This window comes from Neophocaena asiaeorientalis, unplaced genomic scaffold, assembly GCF_003031525.2.
Source record: "Neophocaena asiaeorientalis asiaeorientalis breed wild unplaced genomic scaffold, Neophocaena_asiaeorientalis_V1.1 scaffold70, whole genome shotgun sequence".
In the NCBI taxonomy this organism is placed as follows: Eukaryota; Metazoa; Chordata; class Mammalia; order Artiodactyla; family Phocoenidae; genus Neophocaena; species Neophocaena asiaeorientalis.
Window position 1 is genome coordinate 850,233 of NW_020175410.1, and position 25,168 is coordinate 875,400.

At 38.9% G+C, this 25,168-nt stretch overlaps 1 protein-coding gene across 1 annotated transcript in view; it reads right to left on the reverse strand.

Moving 5' to 3' along the window:
* LRRC72 (leucine rich repeat containing 72) overlaps window positions 1-18,709 on the reverse strand; it is a 36,183-nt gene extending 17,474 nt beyond the window's left edge. The window contains exons 1-4 of the mRNA XM_024767162.1: window positions 18,549-18,709; window positions 12,782-12,855; window positions 8,452-8,521; window positions 235-316 (exon numbers count right to left, since the gene is read on the reverse strand). Coding sequence (XP_024622930.1) covers window positions 235-316; window positions 8,452-8,521; window positions 12,782-12,855; window positions 18,549-18,641 — 319 coding nt within the window. The 5' untranslated portion in view covers window positions 18,642-18,709. The remainder of the gene's footprint in view (window positions 1-234; window positions 317-8,451; window positions 8,522-12,781; window positions 12,856-18,548) is intronic.
* Window positions 18,710-25,168: the final 6,459 nt, after the last annotated feature.

The window sequence follows — 25,168 nt, forward strand, 5'->3', positions numbered from 1 at the left end:
AAAGATTCTTTTACATCTTGAATAAGATACATGACAATATTGAGCTAAAACCATAATCAAACAGCACATCTTAAAATGAAATGTACACAAGAACATTAAAAAATAACAGCTTCCATCATATATTTTCAACAGAAATGTTAAAACAGATTATTGCATGCCATGAGCAATACCATAGTTGAAAGTTATTATTTAATTGAAAATCAATTCAATCAAAAGACAAAATTTAAGACATACCTTGTATATCAAATATTGCATTGTTGTTTAGGTATAGTTCTGCCAGACAATAGTTTCTAGTTATAAATGTTATTCCATGGAGCTGAAAATGAGAGTTAGAGAACAATATTCTTTCTACAATAATTACATGTAATTACATACAGATATAAAAATTTAATAAGAACCATAGAAGTTCAGCGTTTGCTGTTTTTATTAATTATGTGCAACCTTTTGATCTGGGCCATGAGTTTATGTCTGGATTGTCTTTGAAGATACGTATGATAAAAAGGGTGCTTTTAGCTAACTTAATACTCGAACTTCTCTTACCACGTCTCCACCAAACTCCCTGAAAGGTTTTCAAAGCCTCTGCAATCTGGCCTATCCTTTTGCTCTCACAACCTTCCCTACGTTTCTCTGCCCTATAGTCACATTGGATTTGGCTCCATATATCCACTAATTCACCATCACATATTATTAAGTGCCTATTATGTGCCAAGGGCTCTCTCCTCCGATAATGCTGAATCGTTTCTGCATCTGTGTATGAGTCACGATTTCTCTTTGCCTGCACGGCTTTTCCTCCTGGTACATTTCTGATTATTCTTAAAGGAACTGCCCTAGGCTGGCAAGGCCTAGCCAACCATGCCTGAGCAGGCTGCCACAAGAAGTTTCCACTGCTCCAGGGATTTGTTGAGACCGTTCTTTGATCTCTTTGCATCTCACTGCTGTCTTCTTGCTCTGTTTTGACCCACTTTTTGTTTCTCTAAACTTCCACCTGCTCCAGCATTTTAAGTCAGATCTCCTGAGAGATGGTCTAATTCTGCAGTCAATGCTCTACCTCCCCTCCCCAAGCTCTACCTCCGAGATTGTCTAATTCTGAATTCCCTTTCTTTATGCCCCAGTCTATGAACCATCTCCTCTTCTCAGGCTCACTGTCCTTTGGGTCAACAGATCTCAGCTTAGCCGAGGACTCTGTAATCTGACCACACAGGAGGTCAGTGCTAACAGCTCAACCAGCCACCATCCCCAAGGAGAAGACAAGGCACAGAATAATCCTGTTACTTTACAGCTCATCTTTTTTTAAATAAGGCCTTTCCTGACAACCCCCATGCCCATGAATCTTCCTTTTCTTGTCCACATCCAACACCTCCTATGACTTGTGCAATTACTTGATCACTAGTTTTGTGTCTTCCTTAAGGAAAGAAACGATGTTTCTTCAGTCTGTTATCCTTCCCACCTCTCCATTCTCCTAATGATATGGTGAAGCTGCATCTTGCTTTTAAGGTTAGATTAGAAATTCGGTGTACTGTAAGAATTGAAAATAGTCAAAACGCTCTTGAAAATTCCTCAAATGCACCATTAAAGTACATGATAGGAGTATTTAAACTGAATTCAGAAATGTTTCTGTTGCCCTGCAAGGAGAATCCCACTACTTTTTTTAAAATACTGACTTTATAACCTCAATAGAAATTGACAGATTTGTTTGAGTTATGAGGATGAGGCATGGTAGAGTCTTAACGTGGGGCTGGTATGTTCTAAAAGCAGCCCTTAAGTTAAATGTAACAAGGCTAAATTTACTGCTTAATACGGGATCTAGCAGGGAGAAGAATCATATGAAATAGTTATTGATCAAGCGCTTCCTAATTTATATATACAGAAATATATGCTTATGATTGTAAATTAGTTTCACATGTTTATTAAAGCCTATCACAGTAACTACTGTCATCAGTTAAATAGAACTGTTTTGACCTTTGATTGGTTGATTCAGATAGACAGATGCCAACCTGTCTGATTTAGTGAGGATTTATTGGAAATTTTACTCATGCCCTCTTGTATCTCAGAAAAGCTATTTTAGATTTGTAATCAAAGTTTGAAAATGGGTTTCTTTAGTGAATTGTCTTTAATTTTTTCTTATATTTGTAACAGTCACAAATTATGAAGCTATAAAAGGCACATGTGCTGCTCATCCCATTGTCTCACAGTCTCATCTGTACCTAATTATGTGAGCACTCATGCAGGAGAACCACCAGTAACTGCACTTCAGCTTTGTTAAGTCACAAAAGGAGCCATGTTTCCCCCAGGTAGGAGAGACCCTTCAACACAGTGAGGGGTGGGTCCCAGTTGGCTTCATATCCCTTTCTACTCTTCCTGCTGGCCTCCTGACAGCAACTCACTACCTTCCATCCACTCCCTGATCTAATGAGAGCCACACCTAACATCAGCCTAGAAAGAGAACACCAGGGCAAACGACTTTTTCTTCTCTCTTTTTTCCCAGTTGCCTGCTCAACCACACATTAACAGAACATTCTAATTAGTTGAGGTTTTAATTTCTCTTGCGTTACACATTAACTCAAGAATACTAATAAACTCAACCATTTCATCTTGACTATAGAATAATACTTTCCCAAGAGCATTAACATCTTTGGACCATGATTATTGGAATTTTAAGATTGTACCTTTTGTTGGGGCGAAATGAATGGGAGGAATGTAGTGAAAAGAGATAAGGCCAGATCATGAGAATCTTGGGGAACTAATAAAAGATTTTGTGCAGAGGAGTGTTATTGCCCAGTGTTATTTTGGGAAAAAAAAATGACAGGGAAGAGTACTATTTAGAGGAGATAGTAAGTATAACAGCAAGAGATGAACTAAAATGGTGTTATGCTAATTCCAAAGAATATATGGGTCCCAGAGTAGAGTAATAACAGTGGGAGAAGAGCAAAGTAGAGGGAATTGAGAGATAATTCCAAGGCAGAATTCACAGGACTTAGATAGACATTGCAATGTACCAAGTTGTTGAAGTCAAGATGTAGGAATGGGAGTTGGAAGACATGCTGATTGTTCTGACACTCAAACCATTGTTAAAGTAAAATGTTATTATAATTATCCATTTAGGAAAATCTGTACTACTGAGTCTAAGGATTGCCATAGGATTTATACTGAATGTGACATTCCACAAATCATATATCTTAGCTCAGGGCTTAGCACATAGCAAGGGCTCAATAAACGATAGCTTTTATTATTTACTATTTAACCATTATTATTTTTCATAGAGCTGAGAGCACTTACATTCAAGGTAAAGCTCTTACACGTAACTGCTGAGGTACTAGTGGGGAAAATTTTACACCAGCATGAATTTAAAATTAAGGAGGCATTCTTTTAGAGCAGGATTTCTCAACCTTTACAGCTATTGACATTTGGGGCCAGATAATTCTTTGTTGGGGGGCTGGGGAAGCTACCCTGTGGATTGTAGTATGGTTGGCAGCATCCCCAGCCTCTACCCACTAGATGCCAGGAACACACACACCCCAGTTGTGAAAATCAAAAAGGTCTCCAGACATTGCCAAATGTTCTCCTTGTGTGTGGCAGGTGTGGCAGGGGTTGCAAAATCGCTCCTAGTTGAGAACTGTTGGTTCAGAGTCAAGGGGACAGTCATATCTTTTTTTTTTTTTTTTTTGCGGTCCGCGGGCCTCTCACTGTTGTGGCCTCTCCCGTTGCGGAGCACAGGCTCCAGACGCGCAGGCTCAGCGGTCATGGCTCACGGGCCCAGCCGCTCCGCAGCATGTGGGATCTTCCCGGACCGGGGCACAATCCCGTGTCCCCTGCATCGGCAGGCAGACTCTCAACCAGTGCGCCACCAGGGAAGCCCTCTTTTAAGTGCTTATTATGACCCAAGCACTAAGCTAGATGTTTTCACCATTATCTAATATGATCCTTCTAATAGCCCATGTTGTTTTGTTCCCTTATTTACCTAGGAGGAAACTGAGGCTAAAAGAAGTTAAAAAACAACTTTCTCAAGACAACAGAGCAAGGGTTCAAACTCAAGGCTATCTGACTTGGATCAAAAGTTGGTGTATAGGGCTTCCCTGGTGGCGCAGTGGTTGAGAGTCCGCCTGCCGATGCAGGAGACACGGGTTCGTGCCCCGGTCCGGGAGGATCCCACATGCCGCAGAGCAGCTGGGCCCGTGAGCCATGGCCGCTGAGCCTGCGCGTCCGGAGCCTGTGCTCCGCAACGGGAGAGGCCACAACAGTGAGAGGCCCGCGTACCGAAAAAAGAAAAAAATAAAGTTGGTGTATAGTACACCATACATTATTGTATATTATTTTAGTGTGGAAAATGTTATTATAAATAAGTATTTTGATTATGTTTTAGATGAAGACGTTTATAAACAATGACCTTGCCAGAATAGGTATTTTTATTTAAATTTAGTTTGTAAAAGTTGTCAACTGTTCAGTTTTTGCTACATGGTAGAAACTCAGATTCCATTTTGGACAGTTGCTTGGTGAGGCATTATATACAGGTTTCTCATCAAATGCTTACTCTAATCTGTGACACATGAAATACACCCAAGTAATGCTAGGTCTTCCAGAAATAGAAGGATACCAGCATTGTGACAACAATATTATGAGCTCACTACTAAACGTCTGTAAAAGAAAATTTTTGAGGTAATGACCCAAAACACAAACAGATCAAATGTCTATATACCTTTGAAACTGTAGTATAAAATGCAAATCACTTAGATCACCCGTCTGAGCAGACCCAGCTTCTTTTCTTAGGAAAGCTGGAGAAGATGAAGTGACCTAAAATTCCCTCGGTCAGCCTTGCTAAAAGATGAGACAAGGCAGGGAGTCTTCAGAAGGCCTCAGTTAATACGCACCTAAGAGCAGTTGCCTCCCACTAATTACATCGGCGGAGATTAGAAACAGATGACCCAGAAAAGAGAGGAGCTGCAGGACTAGTAGATATCTATGCAGTACAAGGAGAAAGCAAGCCCTCGGAGAGCATAATGAAGGAAGCGGGGCAGCCTGAGCAAACCTAGGAAAGCTGGGGCATTGCACGTCCTCAGAAACAACTTGTACCTATCTAATTTGCTGGTTCCAGGTCAGACCAGAAGCTCCAGTTTTATCATCCACTACATAATAATGGGGAGAAGTGTGCACCCTTCAAGCATGTTAGGCTCCAAACACACCAAACTACATTCATCCTTTGTCTCCCCAAACCACTGCTTTCTCTCATTCCATTCCAGGCAGTTCGCAACCACAGTTTCCTCACCAGGAGTACAGCCACACCTTCTGCCCTTCCTAATTCTATCACTAGAGCAGGCACCATCACATTTATTTTTATATTCTATCAGTAGCCTAATGCAAGTACAGAATAAACCATATTACAGAGGATGCTTTGGGCTCCAAGTAACTCCTAAGCTCAACTCAAACTGGCACATAAATTAGAACACTTATTATCTCACATATCAAGGAGTCCAGAGGTTGTGAGAGCTTCAGTCTGAATATCTCAATGCTTCTCTGAGCTCTGCTTTTCTCACAATGTTGGATACATCCGCAAGTTGATAGGATGGTTCCTGGCTTACTAGCCAGGCAAGAAAACATCCAGAGGGAACAAGGGACCTCTCTTCTAGTGCTCTTTTTCAGGAATAAGGAAACCTTTCACAGAAGTCTCCCAGTAGCTACCTCCAATATATCTATTACGACAGCCGGGTTATGAGCCAATTCGTTGACTAGCCACTCACAAGGAAGATGGGATTATCCTGATTGGTTTAAACAGTTCAGGCTCCACCTCTTGGAACTGGGAATGGAGCCACCTATCTGACTAAAAAGAAGTATGTACCAATACCTTAACCCAGATTCTGCTGTATAGGTAAAAGAATAGAATGGATAATGAATGGACAACCAATAATGGTCAGTACATACATCTCAACAAAGTTGTTGATTGAATAAATGAATAAACAAAAAAAGGTGTGTTCATTTTATTTTACTATTTTGTGCCTTACTTGTTCCTAAATAAAGTGTAGCCTAATATAATGTAAGAACAATGCTGGTCACAAATTTAGATCATTGTTAACAAAACATTACAATTCTAAATATTTGTATTCCTTTTTCAATGTTGATGATTTTCACCATGATTCTTCATACCATTTCTATTCTGGCAAAGTAACTTCTTAGTGGTCCACCTAATATAATCTAGATATTAAAGAAAAGTGATAATCAAAATTTTCCATGTGAATTTTGATGAAGTACTATCATAGGTAATATGCCCATTAGAGTTTTGGATCCTGAATAAGATTTTAATTTTTCATAGAGTGTGAATACACAGGCAACTTAGCAACCAGTCAATTATCGATCAATAGAAAAACTCACGTTAGCTTATTCACTCATCTCCTGACCACTTAAAACTTATTTCAAATATGATATCCTTTCAGGATTATATGGAATAAATGTCTATTTTTAAAAAACAAAGTTAAGTGATGGTTATTTTGGAAATAATATAGTATGTTGAGCATAAATAACCAAACACAAGAAGATAATTTAGCCCTTTGTTGCACCCTTTCCCCACCCACCCCTTCCGAAACAAAAGAAAGTACAATAGTTGACAGTGTATGCAATCCCTTCCTATGTACGTAATGTATCTGTAATTCAACTGTGTGAAAATTCAATGACTGGCTGAAGGTGGGACGGTGTCCACTACAAGAAAGCCAAAAAATATTACAAAATCCCTAATTATACCTCTCCCTTTAGAAATATTGCCAACATTTGTACATTCTTTCCTTCAAAACTGAATACTGAACTCCACAAGGAACACACATGAAAAGCAAAGATTAGTCACTTTTGCCATGCTTGATGAGTTCCATCTTTTTCTAATCAGAGGTTACACACTGTGACCCAGGATAATTTTTGGCAGGGTATTTAAAAGAGTTTTGAACTTGTATGCTCTTAAGTAGTGTGTGCACTTTCCATTTCAGTTGTTAGCTGCCTGGGCCTTGAATGTATTTGTGTTTGTTCTCCTAGAATTTATTTTAAGCTTATGAAACTTATGCTTGCACTTAATACTAGAAAAACTTTCATTTTCCATTTTCCACTTGGTTAAAAGAACAGACTGAAAATGCAACGTAATATTGAAATACTTTCATAAACATGGATGCTTAAAGATTCAATGCTGTGAATCTGGACTATTGCTTGACAAGCAGACTACTACTGAAAACTCAAATCATTATTTCTTAATCAGCTGGTGTTTGAAAGTTTAAATTTAAAATGCTAAGATTGGGTCATCAATTTATAATGAACAAAATACAAGCCGTTGGAAAGTCCAACTTTAGAAATTTGAGAGTGACTCACTGTAATGATTGTTTTGGCTTGAATTGTAGTTCAGTCCTGCTCTATGACTTGAAGAGAGCTTGGAGCCCCACTCAGGACTCCACTACAGAGGAGGCACTGCCAGCTAAACCCTAGCCTCGAAGAAAAGCTTCAAGGGCCACACTCAGTGCCCTTGAAAAGCATTCCCTGCAGTTGGGGACACGTTGGCTTAGTGCCTGGCACTTCCTGAAGAAGCTGGATCAGTCTGGGTGGCAACTGGGAGGTAATCAATCCTTCTGAGAGCAGGACAAAGGTGTGTGAGTTCTGGGAAATACATGCAGGACCATTGGAGGAATGCTGATCTAGGGCACTTTACAAAGGATCCTGCCCAAATGGGCAGTTTGCCAAGGCCAGGAGATGCTCAGTTGTAAGTACCACTGGGATACAAGGTGAAAGGGAGGCCAGGAGTGGCCAGCGAAGAGGAAATTAGAGTTGGAGGAACCTAGCAGGGGAGCTTCTGAATAACCCATTAAGAGAAGTAAACTCTGAACATGTTGACACCAGAGGGTGCAAATCAAATAGAAACTTTGTTTTTCCTTTGCCTTTCCTCTGCCTCCACTCCTCCCCATTCCATACCAACCCTGGAGAAGGCTTGGGTGGAGGTGAGAGGCAAGGGAAACAACCAACCACACCCCCCTTGCTAATGAAGCAGGCAGGCGGCCATCTGCAGTCAGCCCTAGCTGGATAAGGGAGGGGAGACAGAGGGATGTCTCATTTATGAATTAACATATTCACCTCCACATTTTCATTTCTGAACTGAGAGTATGACTATGTCTCAAAATGGACTGTAAGCTTTTGAACTACATAAGAGAGATAAGAAAGGTCATGAGACTGCCCAAGTTTTCTTCCGGGAAACTGGGAAGCAATAGCTTCCACTGAGCAGTTTTGAAAGCACATGGGAGAAAAAAGTAAGGTTCCAGTCTGATAACATTTCACAAATCGTGCTATTCAATATACCTGCATATATATAAAGTTTCTTACCTAAATTAAAATTAGGAGTATAAAGTATTAATACTTTTCAGGATCAGTTCTATTAAAAACATGAAATTAAGATAGCAATTTAATTATAGAGCCATTTAAGATCAAATATCATATTACCTTGTTATGATGTAGCCATAAGTATTTTAATTTTTTAAACCTAGAAAGATCAATGACCTCTGTCAGTTCCCTGGAAAGGAAAACAAAAAGGGAACATTAGCAATGATTAATTCATTCATGGGTAAGGTGGCTTATGTAGTATGACTCTGGGGGAACTGGAAAGGCCTCTCTCTGTCCTTTCAAAATTACTGGCACTCTTATATGTGCTAACTTCCTAAATTCCGTCTTCAAAACTTCATTCACTTGGGTTAAGATTTTTGTCAGCTAGTAAAATGAATACTAAAAGAGAATTTTATGACATTAGTAGAAATTTATACCTCATTATGACTGAATTTTGGGGGACCTTAATTTTAAAAGATTTCACTGAGGAGAGAGCAGAGGAAGAAAAGTGCAGAAGACATGGGACTTAAGGTAAATATGGGAAACAGCCTTGACTCCTGCTTCAACAGCGCCTGCAGGGTCCTTACTTTGAGGTTGTCCAGATCTTGGCCAAACTGGATTTAAGACATGGAAATTGTAGGACACCAAGAGACAGAGACTGGGTCAAGTGTTTTATTCTCCCTTTGTTGTTTATTAGATATGGGGTCAAAAATGTTACCTATCCTTCTTGAACTGTGCAGGACTCCAGCTGCCCCAGTGGTCATGAGTCTCTTTGGTGATGCAGCTCACTCAGCGAAGGGGCAGACGTAGGGTGTGGTGGAGGAGCTGTCAGGAAAGAGAGCACGGCCTCTGCAGACAGTTGGCCCTTTGACTGCTGTGGGCTGGAGTATTCTGATCTCTTTTATTTCTTAGGACAGAAATCGTGAGCCCAGGCCAGGTATATACACATATATGTCTCTACTAAACACTTATAGAGCACACTTTGTGTGCAAGGCACTTTTCTAAACACTTTAAAAATACTAATGTTAATTAATATTACATTTACTAACTTGTAGCAACATCCTTTCACAATTATGTTTAACCTTGGGACACTGAGGGACTAATTTTTTTAAATGTTTGTGAAAACATATTTTTTGTCATGCAAACAACATTTCTAAACAAATGAAACCCTTCTCGCCCACTTTTTATATTGGAAAATTCCAAACCTAAGTTGAAGGAATAATACAATGCATGCCTTCGTAATTTTTAATATTTTGCCACATTTATGCTCACTCTCTTATCTATATATACAATATATCTATTTGTGGGTTGATAATTTTCTTGGTGAATCATTTGAAAATAAGTTGCAGACTCTGATTCGTAAATACTTCGGCACACGCATCCCTCAAATAAGGACGCTGTCCTGCATAACCCCCATACCATTATCACTCTTAGGAAAATTAAAATTGAATTCAATGATATCATCTAATACACTACTATTCATATTCAGATTGTTCCTCTTGCTCCTACATTTCTTTTATAGATTTTTTCTTTGTTTAAACCCAGAATCCCATCAACATTCATGCATTGCATTTTCAGTTAGTATAACCCCTTAGTCTTCTAAAATTTAGAATAGTCACCTTCTCTTCTTTGTTGACTTTAACATTTACTTTCTTATTTATTCATTTTTTTTTTTTGCGGTACACGGGCCTCTCACTGTTGTGGCCTCTCCCGTTGCGGAGCACAGGCTCTGCAGCCTCCACGGCATGTGGTCATGCTGTACATTACATCCCCAAGACTTATTTTACAACTGGAAGTTTGTACCTCTTGATCCTGTTCACCTATATCATGCCCCACCTCCAAATCCCTCTCCCCTCTGGTAACCGCCAATCTGCAGAGAACAGATTAGTGGTCCCCAATAAGTATTTAATGGCTTTAGCTTTGATTAATAACCTTTACCTGAATCAGTAGATTTGGTATTATGAAATGGTAATTTTTCTAATGCTCTCATTCTTTTTACATTTATTAGCTGGTATTCCGTAAAAAAGATCTTCCCCTCCCCTTTATTTCTCTCATTCCTTCTCATCTCCACCTTTCTCATTTGAGTAGTTTTTTCTTAATCTTTTCGTACTTTTTTTTTTTTATTCTCAAATTATCCCAAACAAAAGACTTTTCAAGCAGCCCACCTTGTCCTTTTGACATGTACCGTTAGTCTTCGAGCACTTCCCTGGCACAACAAAATATTCTAGGCTTCTTCAAAGCAACTTGTAATAGATTTACACACAAAATGCATTCTCCTCTTTCACTGTAGATGTGTAGCCAATTTCTGGGAGGGGAATTTGGACCCTGACACATTTAAACTATTGCATTGGACAACAATGATATTATGTTAGCTTCAATATTTCCTAAGAAAAATAAAGCAATCACTACATGGTAGCAGAGAAACTCAAGCTCCACTTAGAGTATCTCTCCAAGAATTCCCAGGAAAGTTATTTTAATACATTAATGCTTAAAAATATCAACTGTGTCAAATAAGTGTCATTAATTTTCTTGTATTAGTAGTACTGGTGCTGAACTTTCTGCTATTAGATAATGTAATAAAGTGGCTTACTGTTGAGGGGAATTTAACTCAAGTCAGAAGGGTTTATTCTGCGTATAAACCCATCCTAAATCAATAATGAGCTGTTACATTTTAAGGTGAGGCCAATGGAAGACAATGATAGGAAATTCTACTACTAATGCTGGCAATGACTCAGGCTGACAATAATACGTCAGCTCTGTTGTTACAGTATATGTGCTGCATGATTTCTCAAGGAAACACTGATAGGATATTTTCCAAGGGCAACAAAGACTTAGGCAAATAACCCAGTTTACCCAGTTTATTGGCATCTGGACAGTGAAACATTTCTTGTACCCAAATGGATTAAATGATGACTTAGTATTCTTAGGATTCAAAACGTATTGTCCTTTAATTGAGAAGACCACCAATTACCACTGTCAGAAGATCAATATTTCTATTTTTTTCTAGTGTTTTAAAGCTTTTCTTATTGTTATCTACTTATCTTAGTGATCAAGTGTGTACAGTTTTTAAAATCATGAAAGGCTTAGAGATGCAATCTTTTGAAGACAAGAAAAATATTTATTGTTATTATAAAACCAACTGATCTATAGGAAGGTTCAAAGCATGACCTTAAGTTTGTCAGAATTACCCACATACTTGTTCCATTCTAAGATGTATATTTTAAAAAATCTTATATTTGTCAGCTATATATTCCCTTACTACCAAGAGATTCAGGGCCATTACAGAAATAAATATTATTTTAAATATTATTCACCACACTAATAAACTAAAACATATTAATATAAAACAAAAGAAATATGTTTATTAATAAAGGATTTCCTCAAATCACTAGAGATAAAGTGATTAACTTCATTGATAAAGTAGGACATTTTCTTCAAAAAGCAGCTAAGTTCCGAATATTACGTACATGTAGAAATACGTTAAGTCTCTTTAAAAATAATACATGGAATTCACAGAGATCAAAAAGTATGAAGAAGGGAAAGAAGAGTAGGAATACGGTCATTATGATGAAAATGCTAACTGTGACTACACAGGTGTCACTTGTGGGCTAGTAAAACCTGTGCTGTCAGCATCTAACGGAACACATACTTCCTCTTCCACCTGGGTTCTATCTCAGGCACCGTGATTTCTCTGTAGAAGAAGAACCCAACTTTGCTGTCTGCCACCTTGGGGAGTTGGAGTGGAATCAAAGAAATCGATATAAAGAAGTTATATAAGGGAGAAGTTTCATACTTACCAGTAAAATTAGTATAAAGGTTGTTAGGTAGAGATTATAGTATAACAGGGGTTATTATTATAGTATAGTGGTATAATGAGCCATTATTCTCTAATAGTAGTAGTAACATTAACTGTACTAATGCTGATTGAGTACTTACTGTGTACCAGACCCTTCTCTACCTTCTACTAACTCACCTAATCTTCACAACAACCCTGTGAAGCAGATAGCACTGTTATATGCAGGCAGTAGGTTTGCCAGATAAAACACAGGATACACAGTTATATGTGAACTTCAAAGAAACAACAAATGTCCCAATGCAGTGTGGGACATACTTATACTAAAAAAATTATATTCATTTGTTTCTCTGAAATTCACATGTAACTGGATGTTCTATATTTTTATTGGCTAAACCTGACAACCCTAACAGAGAGGCTTATGACCCACCCACGGTCACCCAGCTGGAAGAGATAGAACTGGGATTCAAACTCAGCCTGACTCCATAATCTTTGTTTTTATCCACTTCAGGATCCTGCATCTCCAATAGAGACTGTGGATGCCAACGAGCGTGTGCTACTTGCCTATCCACAGAAGGGGAAAACAATGGAAGAGAACATTTGAATCTATGAAACATAACATGACGCTCTTCTATTTCACATATAAAGCACACTTACTTTTGAGAAAGAAACAGCTCAAAGACATCAGCATCCTTCTTGTGGCCACATATCTTTAGTTGATCTTCAACTGCCTGATAACATATAATTAATCTGTCAAGCCACATTCCACTGAGCAAAAATACTGAGACATTTACAGTCAATAACAATAATGTCTACAAGAAGATCAAAAGAAAGGTGAATATGGAGGCAACTACTCTAAACTGATAAATTCCAACGCTACAATTATACATTACTTAATCATTTTTGTGGTTGAATTTCATTATCCTTAATCTCGGGCACAGATGTGTAAACAAATTTTAATCAAGAGAAAAAATGTGTATGTGTACATATACACCAAAACCAAGTATTCGATTCTCTGTGAGGAAGAGTAATCTGGTCTTTAAATATCTGTAAATATACCTTCAAGTGTGAAGGACTGACATTTGGTAGGTTTTCCATATTTGAAGAAGACACAGTATCAAGGTTGGAGGTGGAGGGAGTAGAGTATAATGTACATTATCATGTAGGGGCTTGGCACCCTGTAAATTCTCAATACATGTCAGACGAATGAATGAATGAATAAATGTTTTCTTTTCTCTGCAAAGAAACAGTGTATTCATGTTTCAAGAGTTACTGACACACTTGCACAATGGGAATTTTTGGTGGAGAAGTAGCGATTTTATTCCCATAGGTTATTTTTGGAAAACACACATCCAACAACAGCTATTTAACTGCTTTGCTCTTTCTTCTTGAGGTCCTTTACTAAACTACAGAATAACATGTATAGGCCACATGGCCTAAGATGATATGGAAAAATTAAAGCCCATCTATAATTTGTCAATGAGGGAGTTAAGCTAACAAGATACAACAAAAGTGGAAAGTATAATCATTGCACTTCTGGAATCTGACAAACATTGTAATTACCAGAGTCAAAACAATCACCAAATTTCAGCTGGGATTTGTTGTGGGTGGTGAGGTAGTAATGTCAGTAAGGGATTTATGAAATTTTGACAATGGTTTTATTATTTAGTAGAGGACATTAGAAGAGCTAGATTTAATGGGATGAACAAATATCTGAAGAAGTGAAAAAGGCAGATACCCCAGGGATGGAGAGCAGCTGCTAATATATATCCCAAACTTCCTTTGCGACCCTGCTACACAACCTGAATCTTGGGGCTTAGAGAATTTATTGGCTCAGGTGTAGGCATTTCCATCAGGGTATTTTTGTGTCCATGGTAAGTGAGCTGAATCTGGGGCTTAGAAAAACCCAATAGATCAGTCTTAGGCAACCACATCTGGGAATTTTAATTTAACATCCAAACCATCAGCTTCTACTGTACACAGTCAATCTCAATTTCACCAAAGTGTTTGGAATGTTAAAGCCTGGTCAAATTAGAATTAAAATTTTGCAGCTATCTATTAAAATTACAAACTTGCTTTTAACTTACTCCCACAATTTCACATCTAGCACTCAGAAATACACCAGTACATACACACACATGCAAAATGTGAATACCACTGCTCATCTCATACATACATTGTAGTTGTGAAATATGCCCCATTAATTGGAATATGGGTTAAATTAAAATGTAACTTCTTTCTGGGCTTCCCTGGTGGCGCAGTGGTTGAGAGTCCGCCTGCCGATGCAGGGGACACGGGTTCGTGCCGCGGTCCGGGAGGATCCCACATGCCGCGGAGCGGCTGGGCCCCTGAGCCATGGCCGCTGAGCCTGCGCGTCCGGAGCCTGTGCTCCGCAACGGGAGAAACCACAGCAGTGGGAGGCCCGCGTGCCGAAAAAAAAGAAATGTAACTTCTCAATAGAACGCTGTGCAGTAGCTTAAAAATGTAGACAGATGGATATCTAGAGCTATAAAGATATCCAAAATATATTTTTAAGTTAAAATGTCATAGGCAGTTTTGTTACCAATGATATTTATATGCACACAAAACGCACACACTCCAAATTATTAACAAGTTATCACTTGAGATCATGAGGGATTGTCACTTTTAAAGCAATCCACTTTTCAATAATGTTTGAATATTTTATGATAAACACATATTAACTTAGTAATCAGAAATTAATACACATTTTGAACATTTTAGCCATGGAATGAGTATTTTAGGATTTAAATCAAATTTTGAAAATAGAAACATGAAAAGGAAAATTGAAACTATCGTCATAATATGTGAATCACTGATGTAATTAATTATTTATTTACACAGCTCTTTATCATGGCATGTTTCCTTCCAACTGAAAACTTCATACGAATCTGGTAACAAGAAAGTGTCAAAATGCCAAAGAACCCAAAAACGTGCCAAGAAGTTTCAACTTTCAGTGAATCCGTGGTGGAGCAGTTCCAGTTCCCAAACAACAAACAACTTCACTAGCAGCATATTCCTTTCATCTAAAGAAGCGCAGGAATTCTTGCCCTGGACTATTTTTTTTTTGTGGTAAAATATACATAATATAGAATTTACTGTTATAACTGTACAGTTTTGTAGCATTAAGTGCACTCACATTGCTGCTCAGCCATTACCACCATCCATTTTCAGAAGTTTTTCATCTTCCTCAAATGAAACTCCGTACCCATTATACACTAACTCCTCATTTCTTCCCCTGTTGCTGACACCCACCCTTCTACTTTCAATCTATAAATTTGACTACCCTAAGTACCTCAAATAAATGGAGTCAGGCAGTATTTGTCTTTTTGTGACTGGCTTATTTCCCTTAGCATAATGTCTCCAAGAATCATCTATGTTGTGATGTACGCCAGGATTTCCTTCCTTTTTAAGGCTGAATAATATTCCATTGTATGTATATACCACATTTTGTTTTTCCACTTAACTATCAATGGACACTTGGGTTGTTTCCACTTTTTGGCTTTTGTGAATAATGTTGCTATGAACATGGGTATACAAATATCTGAGTCCCTGCTTACACTTGGTTTGAGTATATATTCAGAAGTGGAATTGCTGGATCACATGGTAATTGTATATTTAGTTTTTTAAGGAATTGCGATACTATTTTTCACAACAGCTGCACACAACAGCACTCTTTAATATGAACATTTTTTAAGTCGTAGGTCCAAACAGATCATTCAGCTATTTATTGAACCACAAACTACTTTGTCTTAGTTCAGGCTATGACTAGTTTAGTCTGAGACTAGCTAGTAAATGTAGCAATGAATCAGGAAAGGTGCCTACTCTCTATGACTAAACTATTAGTAAGAGAAGGAAGTATACACAATGTTGCAAAAGAAGGTTGCAAATATTAAGGGCTAAGAGAAAAGGAAAATATGCTCTGGTGAATTCAGAGGAAGAAGAAAATACTGTCAACCCTGGGAACTTTGAGAGGATTTTAGGGCAGCACTGACAATTGGGCTGGGTCTGAAACAGTGAGGAGAACTGAGACACAGATATCGATGGATGGGCATTTTAGACACAGGAGAGTAAGTACACAAAGGAGAAAAAGCAGGGGAAGAACGTGTGAGGCGTTAGGGTTGTACAGCCTTTGGCTGCAGGGAAAGGCACAGGGAAGGCAATTGTGAGGAATCAATTTTAAAAGGTGGATTAGGGTCATATTATTTGTGCTAACTTTGAAATTTAGGCTCAGAAGTGTGCACCTACTGCTCAAACAAAACTTTTATAGGTCCTAAGAATGCTAACCTAAAATCACATATTTTATGTAATCTGAAATTTAAATTTAATTTAATTTTATACGAGATATATATACATATACATGAAATATATATACTAACTGCACGGTAAAATCAGTGTAAGGAATTCCAATAAAGTTCTGATTTTTCCCATGACAACTACATCAATGCTTTTAAGTAATATGCAATATCAAGTTATTTCAAAATCATTTTTCCTCCTTTTTTTGTGCCCTTGTTTTGTCGGGCTGTAAAAGAATGGGCTTAATAACTATTGGGTAATTCATCACCGCACTCAATTCTGGGGCAATAGAGAAGTATTATAGGATTTTCAAACTGGAGAAAAAGATGTGACAAAGCTAAATCTCAGGAAGATGACTGTAGCAGCACCATATATGATGGCCTGGGGTGCAGACAGAACTCCAGATAGGAAGCAAGGCTGCCTCTGGAAAATCAAGTCAAGAGCTGATGAGCCTGCCCCAGGACAGTAGCAAGGGAGAATAAGCAGGGAACAGATATGACGTGTGATGTACAAAGAGAACTGATGGGAACTGGCAAGTAACTAGAGGCAGAGAATAAGGGCAAGGGAAGTCACAGGTGATGATGATTGTGTGATGACATGATGATGAGACAGGTGACTGGGAGGGAAGATGCTTGCAGTTGAGAAATGCTGAAACTGAGGCACTGGTGGAACATACAAGTCAAGCCATCCACCAGGAAGCTGCAAGTGGGAGAACGGATCTCACCAGAGATTCCAGGGTGGGTGTGTACAGACTGGCCAGTCGGCCAGCACAGAGGAGAGAGCGGGACCCAGGTAAGATCATCGTGAAGTGTCTATATTTAGAAAGAGGAGGAGAGAAGCAAGATGGAAAAGGAGAAAGACGGGGATTTTTATAAAGTGAGGAAGAGAAACAAAAAGACAGTGGGAGCTGAGAGGGAGGATTTCAAGAAGGTAGAATTTGAATCTGCAGTGTTGCATAGGGTGGTAGAGGATACCACTCAGAAAAGGTATTCAGGGGTTTCCCTGGTGGCGCAGTGGTTGAGAGTCCACCTGCCAATGCAGGGGACACGGGTTCATGCCCCGGTCCGGGAAGATCCCACATGCCGCAGAGCGGCTGGGCCCGTGAGCCATGGCCGCTGAGCCTGCGCGTCCGGAGCCTGTGCTCCGCGACGGGAGAGGCCACAACAGTGAGAGGCTCGCGTACCGCAAAAAAAAAAAAAAAAAAAATTTCAGCAACCTGATGAGGACGAAATGTTAGCTTTCAAATTAAGGGATTGACAAAACAGGAAAATAAAAACAATCCAACACAGAACTTCGGTGTAGACAGTTCTAGCATGGAAAGAATAAAAGCAACTTCTTCCACGGCAGATGCCTTGGAATCTGGATAAAGGAGAAGAATGTTTGAAAATTGTGGGATTATTAAATCCTAGAAGAATCAAGACTGTATTAAAAACTAATGATAGATAAATTCCTATACCTACATGCAATACACAGGCACCACAAGTTAGTTCAGATTTAGTGTGAAGTTTTCAGTTCATTACAGAACTTTCAGCCTTGATTAATCATCATAGCCCCCAGCCTTTCTAGACAAGTGTGAGAACTCAAGAACACCTTGCTAGGTCCTAAGTGGCATAACACAATTTTGACATTTTTTTTCCACTCAAATATTCTTTTAGCCATTATCTTAACTGCCCTCAACTCTGCTTGTATTGTCCCTCAAAGAACTTTTCCTCCCCGGTGTGTCGATCTGCACTTTAGGGAAACATTTCAGTGTTATATATATGTGTATATATATATCTCCTTTGGAGAGTCAAGACTCCAAATTTATGGCCTTATTACCTAATCTCTAAACTGCCATAATTATATATTCAGGAGATATTAAGTGGGAAAAAGTCAGTATATATCAGTTAGTGTGGATCAGGGGCAGTCCCCAACCCCCACCCAGGTGATTACAGGCCTCTAGCCCCAGTGGAGGGTTTGGCTGAGGTCCGCCGTTGCTCCATCCCTCCACCCTGGATCCCAGGGGTGGCTTCCAGAAGACTAGCGCATCTGACAGGCCCCCTCCTCACCGCCCCCGCCCCTGCCCCCGCCCCGAAATGCTCCGTGATCTGGGGAACGGGGCGATGCTTACTCTACGGCTGATTTCCAGGGCGGCATCTGCCGCCTTCGCTTGGCTTGTCGTGTGTTGGAAGGCACAGGGCAGATGTTCGAGGTACCCAGTCATCAGGACACAGGGGGACTCAGCAGCACCTATGATCAACCCAGCCTGGCCTGCGGCTGATTGTTCTGACGGTTGCCAACAGTTACCAGAACCTTGTTGACTAACAGCCAATCCAAAGTAGGGAAGATCCGAAGCCAAATCCTGACTTCTGTGACGTTCGCGCGTGTGACCCTGCAACACCCCGCGTCGTACCTCAGATACACTAGTGTTTCCCCTGCGCCGGGTACTGCGTGCCATACATGCCGGAAAGACAGCATATGCCAGAGACCATGAGTGTGTCAGAGGACCCCAACTGCAGTCACCGAGTAATAATAATTTTATTGAGATCTAAATATCAGAAATTTTACGTTTCTGAAAATTAGATGGGTCTGGAAAACACTGGCCGTCCCGGAGGGTAGGGGTGAAGCAGTGCCTAACAGAGTCCTAGTGGAGCTTAAGGCAAAAGGAAAAAACAATCAATACTGCTGATCCTCTCTTTATTTGAAAATTTGACATTTTGTTCGTCATGTATGTCTTGCATTAATTTTGATTTTCTAAAAACATTGCATTAAGGTTTATTTTGCTAAGTTGAGTCACTATTTGGCCAGTCTCCTCCAATCTTGAAGACTTCAAGACTATCTTATGATCTTATTTATGAGTTTGGTTCTCCTCTAGTTTGGGAAACTTCGGAGGCGGGATTCTGTCTGTGCCATCACTGTTTTTTGCCAGGACCTAACACACTGCATTTAATAAATGTTGATTCAACTGAATGGGTTGGTTTCTTGGCTCCAAATTTGAACTTGAAATCTAGGAATTAAATGTAATTTTTTGAAATGCATCAAGCTACTTGCATTAAAAAATGCTGGTATTGGAATAGGGCGTTTAAAAAAGTCTCAGTGAAGAAATCAAACACACTTTTTTTTTGAAAAAAAGAAATATTTTACTTTGACATAATTTCAGGATTGCAGAAAAGCTGCAAGAATAATACAAAAATTCCTGAATACCCATCACCAAGATTCCAAATGTAAATATAGTACTACATTTTTTTTTCTTGCTCTCTCTCTCTCATTTAAAAGTAATTTGTGGATATATTGCCTTTTTACCCCTAAATTCTTCAGTGTGTTTCCCCAAAAGCAAGGAATTCTCTTTTAAAAACAGTCCATTATTGAAATCAGAAATTAATATTGCTATAATACTATTATATAATCTACAGAACTTATTCATATCTCTCTGATTATTTCAATAATGTACTTGGTAGCAAAAAAAAAAAAAAAATCCAAGATCATGCATTGCATTTCATCTTGTCTCTCTTTAGTTTCCTTTAATCTGGAGCAGTTTTTGAGTCTGTCTTTATATTTCATGACCTTGACAATTTTTAGGAGTACAAGCCAGTTATTTTGTAGCACGGCTCTCAGTTTGGGTTTGATGTCTCCTCGTGACTAGATCCAGGTTATGGACTTTTTGCTGGGATACTGCAGAGGTGATGTTGAGTGCTTTTCAGTGCATCACTTCAGAGGCAGTTGCTGTCAATTAATCCCGTTACTGGTAGTATTACATTTGATTATTCAATTAAGGTCATACCTGCCACGTTTCTCCAGTCAAATAGTAAAGTTACTATTTTATCTTTGTAATGTATAGGTTTCTTGTGGGGAGATACTTTGAAACTATGTAATATCATTATTCCTCAAATCAAACACACTATTTTTAGTACTTCTAAAAATTATTTGAGCCTTTTGGGGTAGGTGGGTGGGTAAAAGTCTTCCCAGTTATCACTGAGAGAGTAATCATCTGAAAACTATTGTTTAAATAGCTTTTATCCCAGAAATAAAAATCAGATGAGAAGAATGGTCCACTGAGAAAAGGTATAAAATAATTTACTAGCCTCTTGTCTCCCACATTTGCTGTTAATATGTGTTACAACATTTCAGATATCATTCATGAATATTCTACATGGAAAAATGGAAATGCATACTACTTGGTCAATTTTGTACATTACACAAAGGTCAGTTTTAGAACCATATGCAAGCAATCAGAGAAGAAAAGGAAATAAAAGGAATCCAAATCGGAAAAGAAATAAAGCTATAACAGTTCAATTAAAAACAAATACTTTCAGAGAGCATCTTACAGAAGTAAACTACTAACAAGTTAATTTCTATTAGAATCACATTTAAAGATTATATTGTTGATTAATTTTTTAATCTTTTTACCTTATACCGATTAAGAAGAGGAAAATAAATTTTAAAAAGAACAGCTCTGTTCTTAGGAAAGGAACTCAGAAACTCATTTATTATAAGGTCTTCATGTGTTCCCTCTTCAAGAAAAATTTACAATTTAAGTGATCACAAGGAATAAAATAATGGAAATTTAAAATGGAATGTGAAAGCTGGGCGTTAGTGAAGACACTTCTTGGATAAAAGGTTCTCCCTAGACGTCCTCACATTGCTGATTTACAAAAGAAGTATCCCTAGCAGAGTGAGCAGAGAGAACTTTTACCTCCATTTGGTGGGATTATAGCTGAGCAATCCAGCCTGAAATTTTAAAAATTTATGTAAAATGTACATTCTCCTTTATAATCAATCTTGTTTTAATATAAAAATAAAGTGGCTCCCCCTAACCCCTCTCAAATCTTTGAGTAATATTTACATTGAAGCAAGACACCCTGTGTTTACCCTGTGGCTTTACCTCCCTGGCATGCTGCCATTGCCTGCAGGCGTATGCATAACCCAGTTTGAAAGCTGTATCATACCACGTATGTGGATTTGGATAAGAAAAAAGAGCCTTGCACTCCAAGTCAGGGCATGTGGGATTTAGTCTCAGCTCTGACGTTAACTAGTTGTTGGCCACCTTCAAGGCACTTAATGGCTCTGAGCCTCAGTGTCTTCAACGGTAAAATGAAGGAGTTGGAAGTTTAGCTCAAAAAATCCATTATTTAATTACACTCTCCCAGACAGGTAGTATGTATTGTTCACAGAGTAAAAGATTCTTATGGCGTTGTTGACATGTAATTGTTTTTCAAGAACAATTTTCTAGTTAAAAAAAAAAAGTGTAAGAAAAAATTATGCATGTAATGGCTATCATTAAAGCTAAATAATTTTTTTTTAATTCTCTTCTTAATTTTGTCTTGAATAATTCCAGTCTGGATGTTATTTTTCTACGTGAGTAAAAAATATTTATGAAATAAAATAATCATTATCACCCATTTCTACTGTGTAGAATAAGCATAGAATGAGTCATATATCAGTTACAATCAAATCACATTCTTATATGTATAAAAAGATATATCTTTTTATGATATATAATGACCAGAGCATCAACATTTTCACTGTTACACCTTTAGGTAAAATAACATACCATTTTAATTGACAGCTACAGTATTCTGTGTGTTTCCAGATTTTCCAAAATGAAAAGTACAATAGAACGTTGGGAATTCTTGGAATTCTACATGAGTCTTTCACGTTACTGCACATCTTATGAGAACAGGCACTGACTGCCTCTGTTCAGGACCACATTGTAAAGCATTGTAAAGGATATTTGTACAGTGAACAGCCTTGGGAGATAGAGACAGTGTCTACCTCCAGAGCAAAGGGTGGGTGTTTTGTTTGTTACTGTGCAGCATCATAAAGATCATGTCTCCCTCCTTTATAATAACGATAAGGTCAGGCGGGCTTACTACCCAATATAAAAGATTTGGGTTCCCTAAGCTCAGAGTTCCTCTCCTATAACACAAGCCACTGTATGTGGCCACATCACCTGGACTAGGAATTGTGGCTAAGGGAATTAGTGCAAATATCCAAACTCTGGCTATGCTGTTACTGTGAGTAATAAACTGTCCTTAGTCTCTGACCCAAAAGTCTCTATTTTCTGCCAGCATCTGTCACACTGCGGCTGGCTAGCTTTTTCTTCTGCTTGTGCAGGTTTTTGGTTTTGTTCTTGTTGTTTTTTAATGGAATGCATCCATGTAATGTGTTTTTCAGCTTTTATATTTCTCCTTACCGTCTCATGAACCTCCATCTTTTAAAGTCAGCTACTGAATTAAATTGTTGCATCATGTTCCACCGCAACGTATTTTATGGTTTATTTACTAATTACTCTATTGATGGACATTTACATTGTCCAGTTTTTTGCTATGATAAACAATGCTGTATTAAATGCTTTTGTGCGCTTGGGTTAATATTCCATTAGCTGAAATCCCTTGATGATATTAATGAATCATACATGAGTGTCCTTTTCTTTGTAGGATGATATCAATCTTGTTGAAATTTGCCAATCTAATTAGAGTAAAATTTTATCTCAATGTTTTCATTTGTATTTATTTAGGGAAGTTGTGTCTTTTCAAATGTTTATTGGTCATTTTTATTTTTTCTGTGAATTGTTGTTTCATATTAATTGCTTAACTTTTACCATGCAAATGCCAGTGACTGAAGCTTTACAAGCTAGATCTGTAAAGAATTTTCCAGATATTTCCTGAAGTCAACAGCGAGTTGCCTCAAGTCATCTTGTAGCATCCTGCAAAGCTGTCTTCCTTTGCTCTCTTCTCCCTGGCTAATGCCTGTTGCCCTTTAGACTGCTTAAATAAACTTCATCTATCTCCAAAAATACCCCTTCACTGATCTCCAGGGTCCATGCCCAGGATGCTATCCTCCGATGCTCTAAGTGTTGCATTTTTTGAGTTATCAGAATGGTGGTGGATTGTGAGCTAATGGAGGAAGTATCAGTCTCTCCTCATCCTTATGGCATGCTTAGTTATCGGGGTTCTAAAGGAATATTGCCCACATGTAATAGTTCTTAAACTCTCAGGAAAGCAGCCATTTCCACTTCATCCTTACATACCTGTTTTCTCTCAAAATTCACACACGATCCTCTAAATGCCTCCCTGTATAGGAACAGGAAGTGTTTCAGGTTTGGAAACATACTATACTGTCTGGGAAAGCTACGAACCTCTAGACAGAACCCCAGCTTAACCAAATAATAAATTTTCAATTCCAAACCTGAGTTTGCTTCAGTGTGATTTCACATCTTCTCCCAAGAACCCCATGTCTAAGCTCTATCTCACCAAATAGCTATCCTTTGACTATCCCTTGCACCTAGGGAATCACATGTCCATCAGGGTCCTAGGTATACACTGTGAAAAAGATGAGGGGACAAGAACTCCAGGTGGGTTCATCCACTTTTCCCACAGTGGAGTGGGTGGGAGTGGTAGGGAAAGAGTCCAGTGGAAGAACTGAGCAGGGCCCTCTAAGTCACAGAGCCTAGGTCAGAAGCCCCCTTGCCTGAAATTAGAGGTGGTACTGGGTGGAAAAGTCATACAAGTCACAAATATTAGTTTCCATTATAGGACTTCATTGTGTGATGTCATTGAAATTACTAAGCCTTCCCTCACTTTGCTCAGTTTAGGCTTGATGAGTTATTGATGGTTTATCTTGAGCTAGCAGAGAAGTCTTGTTAGTGCTGTTAAGAATGCTGAATTTTTTCACACATATGATGTAACAATCAGGCATTTCAAGCATAAATTCTCTCTCTATATAAATGTGTGGGTATGTATACGTTTGTACATATGTGTGTATATATGTGTGCATACACATATAAACACATGTGTGTGCGTGCATGTATGTATATACTCATATACATGTACACATGCACACACACACACATATAGCAGGCAAACTGTACAATGTCCCCAGTGATCCCCACTGGTTTTCATATCCTGTATTATTAATCCTCTCTCCTTGCAAGTGGGCTGGACTTTGGTCTCACTTCTAATGAATGGAATACAGCAGAAGGATGGGCTATCAATCACTTCTGAGAGCAGCTTACAAAAAGACTGTGGCTTCTGTCTGGGGCACCCTCTCTTGTTCTCTGGCCCACTCTGGTAAACCAGCTGCCGTGTTGTGAGCTGACCTATGGGGAGGCCCATATGGCAAGGTACTGATGTCTCTGGCCAACAGTCAGAGGGGACCTGAAGCCTGCAATGGTCATGTGAGCCAGCTTGGAAGTAGGTCCCCCCAAAGGAGCCTTGAGATGGCCACAGCCCTGCAGCCTTGTGGGAGACTCAGCCAGAGTCACCTAGTTGAGGCACACCCAGATTCCTGACACTCAGAAATGGAGATAATGTGGTTTTTTTGTTTTAATATGAAAAAGATTTTCTTGACATATATACATACACACACACACACACACACATATATATATATATATATATATATATATATGTACATAAATCTGGGAAAGAGAAGGGACCATTGAGGCAAATGCATAGGGGGAGAGGACGCATCTGAAAACAGCTGTGGGCATCCTGACATTTCCAAGTCTAGGGAAAACTGGCCAGGAGCTTGGGTCGGCCAAGTTAACAGTCAAGCGAGGGATGACACAGTGGATGATACATGCAGCTCTCTTCCATTCTCGTAACCGGAACTTCTCAAGTCTGGTGTAATTTCTGAACTGGGCTCATATGCTCCTCACCCTCCAACACAAACACACACACACTCCTGCACACCCCTGAGGTGTGGTCCTCCGGCTTGATGTAGGAAGAGAGGAGGTTAAGTTTCACTTAA